The sequence below is a fragment of the Gopherus evgoodei genome, chromosome 2 (assembly GCF_007399415.2).
Source record: "Gopherus evgoodei ecotype Sinaloan lineage chromosome 2, rGopEvg1_v1.p, whole genome shotgun sequence".
NCBI classification, from domain to species: Eukaryota; Metazoa; Chordata; order Testudines; family Testudinidae; genus Gopherus; species Gopherus evgoodei.
In genome coordinates, this window is record NC_044323.1 from 298,312,704 (window position 1) to 298,329,180 (window position 16,477).

The 16,477-nt window shown below is 65.4% G+C and overlaps 1 protein-coding gene across 3 annotated transcripts in view; it reads left to right on the forward strand.

The window, feature by feature from the left end:
- Nucleotides 1-16,477, forward strand: part of LOC115647244 (dystonin-like) — a 145,772-nt gene that overhangs the window by 71,680 nt on the left and 57,615 nt on the right. For all 3 annotated transcript variants that reach the window (XM_030554119.1, XM_030554121.1, XM_030554120.1), the window contains 8 exons: nt 334-480; nt 2,542-2,697; nt 3,478-3,675; nt 4,884-5,012; nt 6,756-6,926; nt 13,535-13,690; nt 14,734-14,940; nt 15,041-15,160. In XM_030554119.1, coding sequence (XP_030409979.1) covers nt 334-480; nt 2,542-2,697; nt 3,478-3,675; nt 4,884-5,012; nt 6,756-6,926; nt 13,535-13,690; nt 14,734-14,940; nt 15,041-15,160 — 1,284 coding nt within the window. The remainder of the gene's footprint in view (nt 1-333; nt 481-2,541; nt 2,698-3,477; nt 3,676-4,883; nt 5,013-6,755; nt 6,927-13,534; nt 13,691-14,733; nt 14,941-15,040; nt 15,161-16,477) is intronic.

Below are 16,477 nucleotides of genomic sequence, written 5' to 3' on the forward strand. Positions count from 1 at the left end.
GGATTGCTTTCCCCACAGGGAGGGGCCCAGGATTCAGGCTGCACCTGGTGCCCTGGACAGATGGAAATGTAGGCCCTGGGTCCCATGTAGGCCTGGGGAGGTTGGTACCAGGTTGGTGCAGGGCTGGTACCCCTGCCCCTCTGGTGGGGCAGCCGCCTGGGCCTGGCCAGACCCACGTATCCTCGAGAAGATGGGGAGGGGGAACGCCTGACGAGAGCAGAATCCCTGATAAGAGTGCTGGGTGGGTGCCAAGCCAGAGCGCCATGGGGCTGCTGTACTGGGAGGTGCCTGGAGGTGCCCTCAAGCCCCATGCTTGTGGTCCCGTCCCACCAGGAGTTCAAGAGGGAGCTGTACCAGTGCAAGGTGGATGTGGAGAGCCTGCGGCACCATGCAGGGGCTGAGGACAGAGGCCCCCCAGCTTTGTTGAGTGACTTCCGGCAGCGCTGGGATTGCCTGGAGGAGGAGATTGTCAGCCGACAGGTAGGGCCTTCAGCCTCCCCGAGTCACGAGCGTCACTCGCAGCTGCTGGGCCCATGGTGATGGGGAGTCTGGGGTCTGTGGGTGCTGGTCACCCAGCTGCCAGGCCCAGGGAGGTGGGAGCCGGGGTCCGTGGGTGCTGGTCACCCAGCTGCCAGGCCCAGGGAGGTGGGAGCTGGGGTCCGTAGGTGCTGGTCACCCAGCTGCCAGGCCGGGGTCTGTAGGTGCTGGTCACCCAGCTGCCAGGCCCAGGGAGGTGGGAGCTGGGGTCCGTAGGTGCTGGTCACCCAGCTGCCAGGCCCAGGGAGGTGGGAGCTGGGGTCCGTAGGTGCTGGTCACCCAGCTGCCAGGCCGGGGTCTGTAGGTGCTGGTCACCCAGCTGCCAGGCCCAGGGAGGTGGGAGCTGGGATCCGTAGGTGCTGGTGACCCAGCTGCCAGGCCGGGGTCTGTGGATGCTGGTCACCCAGCTGCCAGGCCGGGGTCTGTAGGTGCTGGTCACCCAGCTGCCAGGCCCAGGGAGGTAGGGGCTGAGGTCCGTGGGTGGTGGTCACCCAGCTGCTAGGCCCAGGGAGCTGGGGTCCGTAGGTGCTGGTCACCCAGCTGCCAGGCCCAGGGAGGTGGGAGCTGGGGTCCGTAGGTGCTGGTCACCCAGCTGCCAGGCCCAGGGAGGTGGGAGCTGGGGTCCGTAGGTGCTGGTCACCCAGCTGCCAGGCCGGGGTCTGTGGGTGCTGGTCACCCAGCTGCCCGGCCCAGGGAGGTGGGAGCTGGGGTCCGTAGGTGCTGGTCACCCAGCTGCCAGGCCCAGGGAGGTGGGAGCTGGAGTCAGTAGGTGCTGGTCACCCAGCTGCCCGGCCCAGGGAGGTGGGAGCTGGGGTCCGTAGGTGCTGGTCACCCAGCTGCCAGGCCTGGGTCCGTAGGTGCTGGTCACCCAGCTGCCCGGCCCAGGGAGGTGGGAGCTGGGGTCCGTAGGTGCTGGTCACCCAGCTGCCAGGCCCAGGGAGGTGGGAGCTGGGGTCCGTAGGTGCTGGTCACCCAGCTGCCAGGCCGGGGTCTGTGGGTGCTGGTCACCCAGCTGCCCGGCCCAGGGAGGTGGGAGCTGGGGTCCGTAGGTGCTGGTCACCCAGCTGCCAGGCCGGGGTCTGTGGGTGCTGGTCACCCAGCTGCCAGGCCCAGGGAGGTGGGAGCTGGGGTCCGTAGGTGCTGGTCACCCAGCTGCCAGGCCCAGGGAGGTGGGAGCTGGGGTCCGTAGGTGCTGGTCACCCAGCTGCCAGGCCGGGGTCTGTGGATGCTGGTCACCTAGCTGCCAGGCCCAGGGAGGTGGGGGCTGAGGTCCGTGGGTGGTGGTCACCCAGCTGCTAGGCCCAGGGAGCTGGGGTCCGTAGGTGCTGGTCACCCAGCTGCCAGGCCGGGGTCTGTAGGTGCTGGTCACCCAGCTGCCAGGCCCAGGGAGGTGGGAGCTGGGGTCCGTAGGTGCTGGTCACCCAGCTGCCAGGCCGGGGTCTGTGGGTGCTGGTCACCCAGCTGCCCGGCCCAGGGAGGTGGGAGCTGGGGTCCGTAGGTGCTGGTCACCCAGCTGCCAGGCCGGGGTCTGTGGGTGCTGGTCACCCAGCTGCCCGGCCCAGGGAGGTGGGAGCTGGGGTCCGTAGGTGCTGGTCACCCAGCTGCCAGGCCCAGGGAGGTGGGAGCTGGGGTCCGTAGGTGCTGGTCACCCAGCTGCCAGGCCCAGGGAGGTGGGAGCTGGGGTCCGTAGGTGCTGGTCACCCAGCTGCCAGGCCCAGGGAGGTGGGAGCTGGGGTCCGTAGGTGCTGGTCACCCAGCTGCCAGGCCCAGGGAGGTGGGGGCCGGGGTCTGTGGGTGGTGGTCACCCAGCTGCTAGGCCCAGGGAGCTGGGGTCTGTGGGTGCTGGTCATGTGATTTCTCTCCTTTGAGGCTCCTGCTTTGCCTGGCACAAACAGGTTCTACTTGTTCAGTGGTGGAGCTGGCCTAGCTGACTGCAGGGGTCTGTGGGGCAGGGGGCCATGGCTCCAGGGAGGCTGCGTCTGATGGGTCCATTGGTTTTCGCAGCACCAGCTGGAAGCGGCGCTCCTGGGCTTGGGGCAGTTCCAGAACCAGCTGGAGGAGCTGCTGCAGTGGATTTCCCACACGGCAGAGCAGCTGCAGGGCCAGACCCCGCTGAGCTTGGATCTGCAGAGCTGTGAGATCGAGCTGGCCAAGCACAAGGTAAGGAGCAGCAGAGAACGGCTCAGGCTTCATGAGTTCACAGCTAATTGCTCTGGGTTCTGAGTTATTATGGGGGGAGGGGGTTTCAGTGCTGCTCCCCTTACTTCTGGGCTGCTGCTGGCGGGGCGCTGCCTTCAGAGCTGGGGAGCCGGAGAGCGGCAGCTGCTGGCCGGGAGCCCAGCTCCAAAGGCAGAGCCGCCACCAGCAGCAGCGCAGGGTAAGAGTGGCATGGTACGGTGCTAACACCCTTACTTCTGGGCTGCTGCTGGCGGGGTGCTGCCTTCAGAGGTGGGGAGCCGGAGAGCGGCAGCTGCTGGCTGGGAGCCCAGCTCCGAAGGCAGTGCAGCAGTAAAGGTGGCAATACCGCAACCCCCCTGAAATAACCTTGTGACACCCCCCCTCGCAGCTCCCTTAAGGGTCAGGACCCTCCATTTGAGAAATGCTGGTCTCCTCCGTGAAGTCTGTATCGTACAGGATAAAAGCCACACAACACCAGATTTCACAGGGGAAGCAGATTTCAGGGTCCATGACACGTTTCTCATGGCTGTGAATTCGATAGGGCCCTGCTGATCAGTGTTGACGGGCCCAGAGACAGGGCTGGGGCCCACTGCAGCGGGGCAGATGTTGGTAGCTGCTCAGGGGGTGGGTTTCAGCGGCAGTGCTAGTATGGACTAGGGGGGCAGGTTAGAGGCAGAGAAGGCGCCTGGCTGCCCCTCCTCTAGGCAGAGGCACAGCTGGAGCGAGGGGGATGGCCCACGCCCAGGCTGCTCCTCCCTGCAGGTGCTGAGAAACGATGTCATGTCCCACGCCCGGACTGTCCAGTCTGTGAACGAGGTCGGCCAGGGTCTGCTGCTCTCCAGCCTTGCGGACAGCACGGACTCGCTGCAGTGCAGCCTCCAGCAGCTCAACCAGCGCTGGGACTTTGTGCGGAGTGAGACCGAGAGCCGCCAGCTGGAGCTGGAGAACAACCTCAGCCAGGTACGTGGAGCCCCCGCCCCCTGAAACGACACTGCCTGGACATGGGGTACTCACCAGACCCATGGCTCAGCCACAGACAAGACATGCCGGGGGATCTCCACAGGTCCTGCCAACAGTTACAGACTAGGGACCGAGTGGCTGGGCAGCAGTTCTGTAGAAAAGGACCTAGGGGTTACAGTGGACGAGAAGCTGGATATGAGTCAGCAGTGTGCCCTTGTTGCCAAGAAGGCCAACGGCATTTTGGGCTGTATAAGTAGGGGCATTGCCAGCAGATTGAGGGACGTGATCATTCCCCTCTTTTCGGCATTGGTGAGGCCTCACCTGGAGTACTGTGTCCAGTTTTGGGCCCCGCGCTACGAGAAGGATGTGGAAAAATTGGAAAGAGTCCAGCGGAGGGCAACAAAATTGATTAGGGGGCTGGAGCACATGACTTACGAGGAGAGGCTGAGGAACTGGGATTGTTTAGTCTGCAGAAGAGAAGAATGAGGGGGGATTTGATAGCTGCTTTCAACTACCTGAAAGGGGGTTCCAAAGAGGATGGATCTAGACTGTTCTCAGTGGTGGCAGATGACAGGACAAGGAGTAATGGTCTCAAATTGCAGTGAGGGAGGTTCAGGTTGGATATTAGGAAACACTATTTCACTAGGAGGATGGTGAAGCACTGGAATGGGTTCCCTAGGGAGGTGGTGGAATCTCCTTCCTTAGAGGTTTTTAGGCCCAGCTTGACAAAGCCTTGGCTGGGATGATTTAGTTGGGCTTGGCCTTGCTTTGAGCAGGGGGTGGGACTAGATGACCTCCTGAGGTCCCTTCCAACCCCGCTATTCCATGATTCTCTACCTCCTCCCCGGGCCCTGGGCAGCTCCCAGGGCCAGGCCCCACACACTGTGTATTCATGTCACTGGGAAGCCACAGAATGTTTCCAGGCTCACCAGCCATAGAGCTGTGCTTGGCCCCTGCAGCACACTGGGGCTTGGGCGGGGGAGCTGGCTTGTGCCAGGACCCCACGGCACATTGGGGCTCGGGGGTGGGGGGACGGACTGTGCCAGGACCCTGCAGCACACTGGGGCTCAGGGTGGAGGGGGAGCTGGCTGGCCCGTGCTCTGCTGGTGGCTGCGGGTCTGGGTCCCATGCAGTTCCGTGCCCTGTTGGCATCCAAGGCCCGGCTCGGCGGGGGGCACGCGCTCACTCAGTGCCCAGGCTGCCCACAGGTGCAGGACGTCACGCTAGAGATCATGGACCTGCTGCAGTGGCTGGAGCACGTGGAGCTGCAGCTCTTCTTCTCCAAGCCTGTCTGGGACCACCCTGAAACCACCAAGGAGAAGCTGGCAGCGCACCTGGTGAGCACTTCCTGCCAGCCCCTGAGCAGCCCCCGGAGCACGTCTGCCCCAGCTCCCCCAGGCCACGTCTGCCCAGCTCCCTCCTTTGCCACGTCTGCCCCACCTCCCTCCTTTGCCTTGTCTGCCCCAGCCCACCCCTTTGCCACGTCTCCCCAGCTCCCCCAGGCCACGTCTGCCCAGCTCCCTCCTTTTCCACGTCTGCCCCAGCCCACCCCTTTGCCACGTCTCCCCAGCTCCCCCCGGGCCACGTCTGTCCCAGCCCACCCCTTTGCCACATCTGTCCCAGCTCCCCCCTTTGCCACGTCTGCCCAGCTCCCTCCTTTGCCACGTCTGCCCCAGCCCACCCCTTTGCCACGTCTCCCCAGCTCCTCCCGGGCCACGTCTGTCCCAGCCCACCCTTTGCCACGTCTCCCCAGCTCCCCCCGGGCCACGTCTGTCCCAGCCCACCCCTTTGCCACATCTGTCCCAGCTCCCCCCTTTGCCACGTCTGCCCAGCTCCCTCCTTTGCCACGTCTGCCCCAGCTCCCCCCTTTTCCACGTCTGCCCCACCTCCCTCCTTTGCCTTGTCTGCCCCAGCCCACCCCTTTGCCACATCTCCCCAGCTCCCCCCGGGCCACGTCTGTCCCAGCCCACCCCTTTGCCACATCTGTCCCAGCTCCCCCTGGGCCACGTCTGCCCCAGCCCACCCCTTTGCCACGTCTGCCCCCGCTCCCCCCTTTGCTACGTCTGCCCCAGCTCCCCCCTTTGCCACGTCTGCCCCACCTCCCTCCTTTGCCACGTCTCCCCCACCTCCCCCCGGGCTGCGTCTGCCCCAGCCCACCCCAAGCCACATCTGCCTCAGCTCCCCCCTTTGCCACGTCTGCCCCCGCCCGAGCCATGTCTGCCCCAGCTCCTCCCTTTGCCGCATCTGCCCCAGCTCCCCCCTTTGCCATGTCTACCCCAGCTCCCCCCAAGCCACGTCTGCCCCAGGCCCGCCTGAGCCACATCTGCCCCAGCTCCCCCCGAACCATGTCTGCCCCAGCTTCCCCAAGCCACATCTGCCCCAGCTTCCCCAAGCCACGTCTGCTTCAGCTCCCCCCTTTGCCACGTCTTCCCCAACTCCCCTCTTTGCCATGTCTGCCCCAACTCCCCCCTTTGCCACGTCTGCCCCAGCTCCCCCCTTTGCCACGTCTGCCCCAGCTCCCGCGGGTAGGGTGACCAGATGTCCAGTTTTCGACCAGAACACCCAGTTGAAAAGGGAGCCTGGCAGCTCCGGTCAGCACCACCATTGACTGTCTGCTGACCTGCCCCAGCCCTAATTCCCCTCCCATGCTCTAGTCCCCTCAGTCCCAGCCCGGAGAAAATGGGTGAGTGAGGGTGGGGAGAGTGAGTGATGGGGGGGCGAGGTGGAGTGAGTGGGGGCGGGGCCTCGGAGGAGGGGTGGGGTAAGGGTGTTTGGTTTGTGCCAGTAGAAAGTTGGCAACCCTCCCCCCGGGCCACGTCTGCCCCCGCCACTCCCCCCCACCGCGCCATGCCAGAGCAGTGGCCCTGGGGCTGATCCCACATGCCTGCGCCTTTCCTTGCCAAGCCGCCGGCGTGCGGTCCCGGGGCGTTTCCCTGGGTCCTTCGCTCCCTGCCGAGAGGAGAAAGGTCCCATGCATCCGCGCAGCGCGAGCGGCGTCCCCGGCCCAGCTCCGAGCCCCTGGCTGCACCGTGCTGCCGGAGAGCCGGGGCCGGCACTGCTCTGCTGCTGTGTCTCCACAGGAGCTGGCCAAAGAGCTGGAGTCCAAGCAGCAGGCGTATAACAGCGTGAGGGACCGGCTGCAGCACCTGCTGGCCTCCTGCAGCCTTCCCCGGGCCAGCAGTGCCGAGCACAGCCTGCGCGTCCTGCAGCAGAAATGGGAGAGCGTCCACAGCCAGGTCCAGGAGAGGAAGGTGTGTGTGTGTTTGTGTGTGTGTCCCACGGGCTGGGAGTGTGTGTGTGTGTGTCACACAGGCTCTGTGTGTGTGTGTGTCCCACAGGCTGGGAGTGTGTGTGTGTGTGTGCGCGCGTGTCCCATGGGCTGGGAGTGTGTGTGTGTCACACAGGCTGGGAATGTGTGTGTGCGTGTCCCACGGGGTGCACACAGGCATGTGTGTGGTCCCACTGGCTGTCATGCTGTGCATGTATACATGCAGGGCCGGCTCTATGTTTTTTGCTGCCCCAAGCAAAAAATATTTTGGCTGCTCCCCGTCCCAGCCCTGGACTCCCCCCCCCACACCCCCTGCTGCCCCAGTGCTGGGCTTCTCCCTTTCTCCCTACCAGTGTCACCCCCCCCACCTCCAGCTGTCCCAGTCCTGGGCTCCTCCCCCCACCTCCCTGCTGCCCCAGCCCTGGGCTCCCCCCTTTCCCCCCTACCAGTGTCACCCCCCCCACCTCCCTGCTGCCCCAGCCCTGGACTCCCCCCCCCACACCCCTGCCGTCCCAGTGCTGGGCTTCTCCCAGGGCTTCTCAAGGAACAGGGAGCAGGGGAGGTTAGATGGGTCACGGGTTCAGGAGGGCAGTCGGGACAGGGAGCAGGGGGGGTTAGATGGGTCAGGGGTTCAGGGGGGCAGTCAGGGGACAGGGAGCAGGGGGGTTAGATGGGTCAGGGGTTCAGGGGGGCAGACAGGGAGAGGGAGGGGTTAAATGGGTCAGGGGTTCAGGGGGGCAGTCCAGGGACAGGGAGCAGGGAGGGTTAGATGGGTCAGGGGTTCAGGGGGGCAGTCAGGGGACAGAGAGCAGGGGGGGTTAGATGGGTCAGGGGTTCAGGGGGCCAGTCAAGGGACAGGGAGCAGGGGGGGTTAGATGGGTCAGGGGTTCAGGGGGCCAGTCAAGGGACAGGGAGCAGGGGGGGTTAGATGGGTCAGGGGTTCAGGGGGGCAGTCAAGCGACAGGGAGCAGGGGGGGTTAGATGGGTCAGGGGTTCAGGGGGGCAGTCAGGGGACAGGGAGCAGGGGGGGTTAGATGGGTCAGGGGTTCAGGGGGCAGTCAGGGGGCAGGGGGGTTAGATGGCTCAGGGGTTCAGGGGGGCAGTCAGGGGACAGGGAGCAGGGGGGTAGATGGGTCAGGGGGGCAGTCAGGGGACAGGGAGCAGGGGGGGTTAGAGGGTCAGGGGGCAGTCAGGGGACAGGGAGCGGGGGGTTAGATGGGTCAGGGGTTCAGGGGGGTAGTCAAGGGACAGGGAGCAGGGGGGGTTAGATGGGTCAGGGTTCAGGGGACAGTCAGGGGACAGGGAGCAGGGGGGGTTAGATGGGTCAGGGGTTCAGGGGGACAGTCAGGGGACAGGGAGCAGGGGGGGTTAGATGGGTCAGGGGTTCAGGGGGACAGTCAGGGGACAGGGAGCAGGGGGGGTTAGATGGGTCAGGGTTCAGGGGGCAGTCAGGGGACAGGGAGCAGGGGGGGTTAGATGGGTCAGGGGTTCAGGGGGACAGTCAGGGGACAGGGAGCAGGGGGGGTTAGATGGGTCAGGGGTTCAGGGGGGCAGTCAAGGGACAGGGAGCGGGGGGGTTAGATGGGTCAGGGGTTCAGGGGGCAGTCAGGGGGCAGGGAGTGGGGGGGTAGATGGGTCAGGGGTTCAGGGGGACAGTCAGGGGACAGGGAGCAGGGGGGGTTAGATGGGTCACGGGTTCAGGGGGGCAGTCAGGGGACAGGGAGCAGGGGGGGTTAGATGGGTCAGGAGTTCAGGGGGGCAGTCAGGGGACAGGGAGCAGGGGGGGTTAGATGGGTCAGGGGTTCAGGGGGCAGTCAGGGGGCAGGGAGTGGGGGGTAGATGGTTCAGGGGGCAGGGAGCAGGGGGGGTTAGATGGGTCGGGGGGCAGTCAGGGGACAGGGAGCAGGGGGGGTTAGAGGGTCAAGGGGGCAGTCAGGGGACAGGGAGCGGGGGGTTAGATGGGTCAGGGGTTCAGGGGGGCAGTCAAGAGACAGGGAGCAGGGGGGGTTAGATGGGTCAGGGTTCAGGGGGCAGTCAGGGGACAGGGAGCAGGGGGGGTTAGATGGGTCAGGGGTTCAGGGGGACAGTCAGGGGACAGGGAGCAGGGGGGGTTAGATGGGTCAGGGGTTCAGGGGGCAGTCAGGGGGCAGGGAGTTGGGGGGTAGATGGTTCAGGGGGCAGGGGGGTTAGATGGGTCAGGGGTTCAGGGGGCAGTCAGGGGGCAGGGAGTTGGGGGGTAGATGGTTCAGGGGGCAGGGGGGTTAGATGGGTCAGGGGTTCAGGGGGCAGTCAGGGGGCAGGGAGTTGGGGGGTAGATGGTTCAGGGGGCAGGGAGTGGGGGGGTTAGATGGGGCAGGGGTTCAGGGGGCAGTCAGGGGGCAGGGGGGTTAGATGGGTCAGGGGTTCAGGGGGCAGTCAGGGGGCAGGGAGTTGGGGGGTAGATGGTTCAGGGGGCAGGGTGTGGGGGGGGTTAGATGGGGCAGGGGTTCAGGGGGCAGTCAGGGGGCAGGGAGCAGGGGGTTAGATGGGTCAGGGGGGCAGTCGGGACAGGGAGCAGGGGGGGTTAGAGGGTCAGGGGGCAGTCAGGGGACAGGGAGCGGGGGGTTAGATGGGTCAGGGGTTCAGGGGGGCAGTCAGGGGACAGGGAGCAGGGGGGGTTAGATGGGTCAGGGGTTCAGGGGGCAGTCAGGGGGCAGGGAGTGGGGGGGTTAGATGGGTCAGGGGTTCAGGGGGCAGTCAGGGGGCAGGGAGTTGGGGGGTAGATGGTTCAGGGGGCAGGGAGTGGGGGGGTTAGATGGGTCAGGGGTTCAGGGGGCAGTCAGGGGGCAGGGAGCGGGGGGTTAGATGGGTCAGGGTTCAGGGGGGCAGTCAGGGGGCAGGGAGCAGGGGGGGTTAGAGGGTCAGGGGGGCAGTCAGGGGACAGGCAGCAGTTGGATAGGCATGGGAGTCCCAGGGATTTGTCAGGGGGCAGGGAGTGGGGGGGTTAGATGGGTCAGGGGTTCAGGGGGCAGTCAGGGGGCAGGGAGCGGGGGGGTTAGATGGGTCAGGGGTTCAGGGGGCAGTCAGGGGGCAGGGAGTTGGGGGGTAGATGGTTCAGGGGGCAGGGAGCGGGGGGGTTAGATGGGGCAGGGGTTCAGGGGGCAGTCAGGGGACAGGGAGCAGGGGGGGTTAGATGGGTCAGGGGTTCAGGGGGCAGTCAGGGGACAGGGAGCAGGGGGGGTTAGATGGGTCAGGGGTTCAGGGGGCAGTCAGGGGGCAGGGAGTGGGGGGGTAGATGGGTCAGGGTTCAGGGGGCAGTCAGGGGACAGGGAGCAGGGGGGGTTAGATGGGTCAGGGGTTCAGGGGGGCAGTCAGGGGACAGGGAGCAGGGGGGGTAGATGGGTCAGGGGGGCAGTCAGGGGACAGGGAGCAGGGGGGGTTAGAGGGTCAGGGGGCAGTCAGGGGACAGGGAGCGGGGGGTTAGATGGGTCAGGGGTTCAGGGGGGTAGTCAAGGGACAGGGAGCAGGGGGGGTTAGATGGGTCAGGGTTCAGGGGGCAGTCAGGGGACAGGGAGCAGGGGGGGTTAGATGGGTCAGGGGTTCAGGGGGGTAGTCAAGGGACAGGGAGCAGGGGGGGTTAGATGGGTCAGGGTTCAGGGGGCAGTCAGGGGACAGGGAGCAGGGGGGGTTAGATGGGTCAGGGGTTCAGGGGGCAGGGGGGTTAGATGGGTCAGGGGTTCAGGGGGCAGTCAGGGGGCAGGGGGGTTAGATGGGTCAGGGGTTCAGGGGGACAGTCAAGGGACAGGGAGCAGGGGGGGTTAGATGGGTCAGGGGTTCAGGGGGACAGTCAGGGGACAGGGAGCAGGGGGGGTTAGATGGGTCAGGGGTTCAGGGGGCAGTCAGGGGACAGGGAGCAGGGGGGGTTAGATGGGTCAGGGGTTCAGGGGGGCAGTCAGGGGACAGGGAGCAGGGGGGGTAGATGGGTCAGGGGGGCAGTCAGGGGGCAGGGAGCAGGGGGGGTTAGAGGGTCAGGGGGCAGTCAGGGGACAGGCAGCAGTTGGATAGGCATGGGAGTCCCAGGGATTTGTCAGGGGACAGGTAGGGGGTGGGGTCCTGGGGGAGAAGTTGGGGGTGTCTCAGGAGGGGGCAGTTGGGGACAAGGAGAAAGGAGGCTTAGATAGGGGGTGGGGTCCCAGGAGGGGGTGATCCGGGGACAGGGAGCAGGGGGGGTTGGATGGGCTGGGGTTTCTGTGGGGGGCAGTCGGAGGGAGTGGATGGCGGCGGGGGGGGCTTCCCTCCCCCTGGAGTGTCCTGTTTTTTGAATGTTACAATATGGTCCCTACCACTCTCAACTCACAGCGCTGCCACATGAGGTCCCCCTCCTTCCTTTCCAGTTGGTAGTGGCCAAGGGAATGCTGGGAAATGTAGTTCTTTCCCTGCTCCAGGGCTGGCTCTATAGGCAGGGAGCTAACCAAGGAACTACAGCTCCCAGGGCCCCCTGTTGGTGCTCAGCTCCCAGGCTGGATCCCTGCTGCCCCTGCAAATGGGCTGCCCCAAGCAGGTTCTTGCTTTGCTGGTGACTAGAGCCGCCCCTGTACACGTGTGCATGTCTGTGCCTTCGCAGGGGGGGTATGTGTGTGTGTGTCCCTGATGGCTGGGCTAGGGGAGGAGGTGTACACTTTTGCATGCATGTGTGTCTCCAGTGGCTGGGATTGTGTGTCTCTCTGTCCCTCCTGGCTGGAATAGGGGCACGGGTGTAGGCTGTAGCAGGCACAGCCGGTCAGTTCCCTGGCTGGAACGGGGGCCGGGGGCGTGGAGGGGAGAGAGTTTAGGCTATAGCAGACACAGCCGGTCAGTTCCCTGGCTGGAACGGGGGCCGGGAGGGTGGAGGGGAGAGGGTTTAGGCTGTAGCAGGCAAAGCCGGTCAGTTCCCTGGCTGGAACGGGGGCCGGGGGGCTGAGGGGGAGAGGGTTTAGGCTGTAGCAGACACAGCCAGTCAGTTCCCTGGCTGGAATGGGGGCTGGGGGGTGGAGGGGAGAGGGTTTAGGCTGTAGCAGGCACAGCCGGTCAGTTCCCTGGCTGGAACGGGGGCCAGGAGGGTGGAGGGGAGAGGGTTTAGGCTGTAGCAGGCACAGCCGGTTAGTTCCCTGGCTGGAACGGGGGCCGGGGGCGTGGAGGGGAGAGAGTTTAGGCTATAGCAGACACAGCCGGTCAGTTCCCTGGCTGGAACGGGGGCCGGGAGGGTGGAGGGGAGAGGGTTTAGGCTGTAGCAGGCACAGCCGGTCAGTTCCCTGGCTGGAACGGGGGCCGGGGGGGTGAGGGGGAGAGGGTTTAGGCTGTAGCAGACACAGCCAGTCAGTTCCCTGGCTGGAATGGGGGCTGGGGGGTGGAGGGGAGAGGGTTAGGCTGTAGCAGACACAGCCGGTCAGTTCCCTGGCTGGAACGGGGGGATGGAGGGTGGAGGGGAGAGGGTTTAGGCTGTAGCAGGCACAGCCAGTCAGTTCCCTGGCTGGAACGGGGAACGGGGGGTGGAGGGGAGAGGGTTAGGCTGTAGCAGGCACAGCCGGTCAGTTCCTTGGCTGGAACGGGAACGGAGGGTGGAGGGGAGAGGGTTTAGGCTGTAGCAGACACAGCCGGTCAGTTCCCTGGCTGGAATGGGGGCTGGGGGGTGGAGGGGAGAGGGTTTAGGCTGTAGCAGGCACAGCCGGTCAGTTCCCTGGCTGGAACGGGGAACGGGGGTGGAGGGGAGAGGGTTTAGGCTGTAGCAGGCACAGCCGGTCAGTTCCCTGGCTGGAATGGGGGCTGGGGGGTGGAGGGGAGAGGGTTTAGGCTGTAGCAGGCACAGCCGGTCAGTTCCCTGGCTGGAACGGGGAACGGGGGTGGAGGGGAGAGGGTTAGGCTGTAGCAGGCACAGCCGGTCAGTTCCCTGGCTGGAACGGAGAACGGAGGGTGGAGGGGAGAGGGTTAGGCTGTAGCAGACACAGCTGGTCAGTTCCCTGGCTGGAACGGGGAATGGGGGTTGGAGGGGAGAGGGTTAGGCTGTAGCAGGCACAGCCGGTCAGTTCCCTGGCTGGAACGGGGAATGGGGGGTGGAGGGGAGAGGGTTAGGCTGTAGCAGGCACAGCCGGTCAGTTCCCTGGCTGGAATGGGGGCTGGGGGGTGGAGGGGAGAGGGTTTAGGCTGTAGCAGGCACAGCCGGTCAGTTCCCTGGCTGGAATGGGGGCTGGGGGGTGGAGGGGAGAGGGTTAGGCTGTAGCAGGCACAGCTGGTCAGTTCCCTGGCTGGAACGGGGAATGGGGGGTGGAGGGGAGAGGGTTAGGCTGTAGCAGGCACAGCCGGTCAGTTCCCTGGCTGGAACGGGGAATGGGGGGTGGAGGGGAGAGGGTTAGGCTGTAGCAGGCACAGCCGGTCAGTTCCCTGGCTGGAACGGGGAATGGGGGGTGGAGGGGAGAGGGTTTAGGCTGTAGCAGGCACAGCCGGTCAGTTCCCTGGCTGGAACGGGGAACGGGGGTGGAGGGGAGAGGGTTAGGCTATAGCAGGCACAGCCCCACAGGCGGTTGCTGGCTCTCCCTCTGCCCTGGCGTGTCTCCGATCCGGGTTCCTCTCCCCCAGGAGCGGCTGGCGGAGGGGCTAACTCTCAGCAGTGAGTTCCACAGAACGGCGCAGGAGCTGCTGCAGTGGCTGGGGCAGACAGAGGAGAGCCTGAGTGCCCCGGAGCCACCCAGCTTCCTGCTGGAGACGGTCCTCCGGCAGATCCAGGAGCACAAGGTGAGTGTGGCTGGCCCAGCGGCTGGCCTGGGGGCCGTGCTGGCAGGGCTGGGACCCGTGACCCCAGACAGAATCCACCTGCCTCTGCTCAGAGTCCCGGCAGGCCTTGTCGCCATGGACTCCCCACCAAGGGCGCCCTAAAGACCCTGCATTGCAGCTCGGCCTGCGGGGCTGGCACCGGGCCCTGCCTCCGCGCTGACTCAGGGGTCGCAGGGCCCAGCCTGGGGCCTGGGGGCTCCCTGGAGCAGCCTAGTCGGTCTGGTGCGTGGCTGCAGGGACCTAGTCTCGCCCGGCGGTGCCCAGTTTGAGCCCCCAGGGCCTTCAGTCAGGGCCAGCCAGGAACAGGGTCTGGTCTGAGGGGTCCCGCCGGGCACTGTGCCCATGCCAGCTCTGGGGGCACTGGGGCGGGCAGGGGACTCCCTGGGGAGATGCTGGCAGTACGGGGGGGGGTGCGTGGCAAAGTTGCTGCAATACCACATCCCCAGTGTCTATATGTGGTATTGCAACAGCTATCTGGCCCTGCAGCCAAGCTGGGTAACAGCCCAGCCCTTCACAGGGCCTCCAAAGCCACAGAACGCAGCACAACCGATCCTTCAGCTCCCCGGGAGCCTTCTTCTTTGCCAGCTCACCCCTACTTCAGGCAGTCCCAGCCGGTCCCCAGGTCCTGGGACCTGTCCCAGCCCCCTTGACCTTGGGCTCAGGCCGGCAGGGGCCCTGATCAGCCAGGCTCCAGGCAGGCTCCCAGCTCCCTTTCACCTGGAGCTCCGTACTGACCCCTCTCGGAGCAGCCCTTGGAGACCCTGCTCCCAGCTTCGGCCTAACCCCTACCCCTCCGAGGTGAATTGGTCGCTTTAACCCTTTTGCCACCACATCCTCACTAGGGATGCCTCCCTCCCTGCAGCGGTGGGGGGATCCCATTGCTCCCAGCAGCACGGCTCTTTTGGTGCCTGGAGCCTGCTTGGAGAAGGCCCCTGCCGAGCTGGGCTGCTGCTCTTTGGCCGCGGCCTCCCCCGGGCCCCGGCTAGCTCTGGCTTGCTTGGCAGGCACTGCTGAAGGAGGTGACCGCCCACGGGGAGCAGCTGTCCAGCCTGGAGGCGGTGGCCGCTCGCCTGAAGGACGTGAGCAGGAAGCAGGACTGTGCTGTGATCCAGAGCCTGGTGCTGACGGCCAAGGAGCGGGTGGCCAAGGTGCTCCGGTGTGCTGGTGAGCGGGGCGCCGCGCTGGAGGACGCTCGCAAGCGTGCCAAGCAGGTACTGTGCGGTGTGGCAGGGAGCGGGCCTTGTCACCAGGCGGGCGGGTCTCCGGCGTTCCCGGTGGCTCCTGCTGACGCGCCCTCTCTCTCGCTTTCAGTTCAGTGAGTCCCGCCAGCTGCTCCTGGACTGGATGGATGAGGTGGAGCAGACTCTGCAGATCCCCGGCAATGCCGCCATGAGCCAGGAGGAGATCAAGTGCCAGCTGGCTGAGCACAAGGTGCGGCGTCATGACTCCCCTCCTCCAGCCCCCTGGGCCATGTGCTCTGCTCCGGGTTGTCACGCCAGCGCACGGCGGCTTCCAGATTCCCCGGACTCTGAGATGCCCCCAAGGGCAGTGCTCTCTAAGGCTCTCCTGGGGTGCCCCCGGCTTCCCCTGTGCCGAGCACGAGGTCCGTATGCCCATCTCTCTTCTCTCAGCAGGGACAGGGCTGCTGTGTCCCCAGGGCTGGGCGGAACTTGGAGACAGCAGAGGTGACCCCTGCCTCCCGGCTGGGAGGTGCTAGGCCTAGGGGAGTTGTTGGGGGGGATCGAGTGCCTGCTCAGGAGCCTGCAGCCTTTGCCCTCTGCTGCCAAACTCCGAAGAATGTGGTGTGTCCCCATGGGCTCTGAGCAACGCCCCTTCATGGAGCCAGCCCCCCAAGGGGGCCCACTCTTCCTCGAGGGCAGGCCTCCAGGTCTCATCAGCTCCCTGCTAAGCCACTAGGCCCCAGCGCTCCTGCGTCATGCCGAGAGCTTTGCCCTTAGCCAGACCCTGGGAGACACGTGCAGGGACGGGTGCCCCTGCCAGCGTTTGCAGTGAAACGTGGTCAGCCGTGGTTCCAAACCACACAGGGTTTACTAGTCAGCTGGGACAGGGCCTGGGCCAGCCCTCACTCAGTGTCACGGAGTCCCCGGGCGCTGCTCTGGAACTGCTCCCCACCAAGCCAGTCAGGACTTTGAGGAGCCTCCTCTCCCTTGGAGCAGACTTGTTCAGGGCAAGAAGCTCACACGGCTTCACCTCCTGGGTCTCTCCTTGGAGCATTCAGCATCCTCTGCCCCTCCGTGCGCTTCCCACAGCGAGTCCACCCCAGCGGGGTCCTGGGGAAGCTACCGGGTTCTGCACCCCCACTTTGCAGTCAGACGTGACTCTCACCCAGCCAGTAAAACAGAGGTTTATTCGATGACAGGAACAGGGTCTAAAACAGAGCTTGTAGGTACAGAGAACCGGACCCCTCAGCCGGGTCCATTCTGGGGGGCAGTGAGCCAGACCCCCATGTCTGCCCTCACTTCCCGTCCCCAGTCAGCCCCAAACTGAAACTCCCTCCAGCCCCTCCTCTCTGGCCTTTGTCTCCTTCCCGGGCCAGGAGGTCACCTGACCTCTTTGTTTACCTTTAGCTATTCCCTTGCACAGAGGAAGAGCCCTGGCCATTTGTTGCCAGGATACAGAGTGTCGGCCATTTATGCACACTGGCCTTTATCCCACCGCCTAGAGCAGGGGTAGGCAACCTATGGCATGGGTGCCAAAGGCGGCACGTGAGCTGATTTTCAGTGGCAC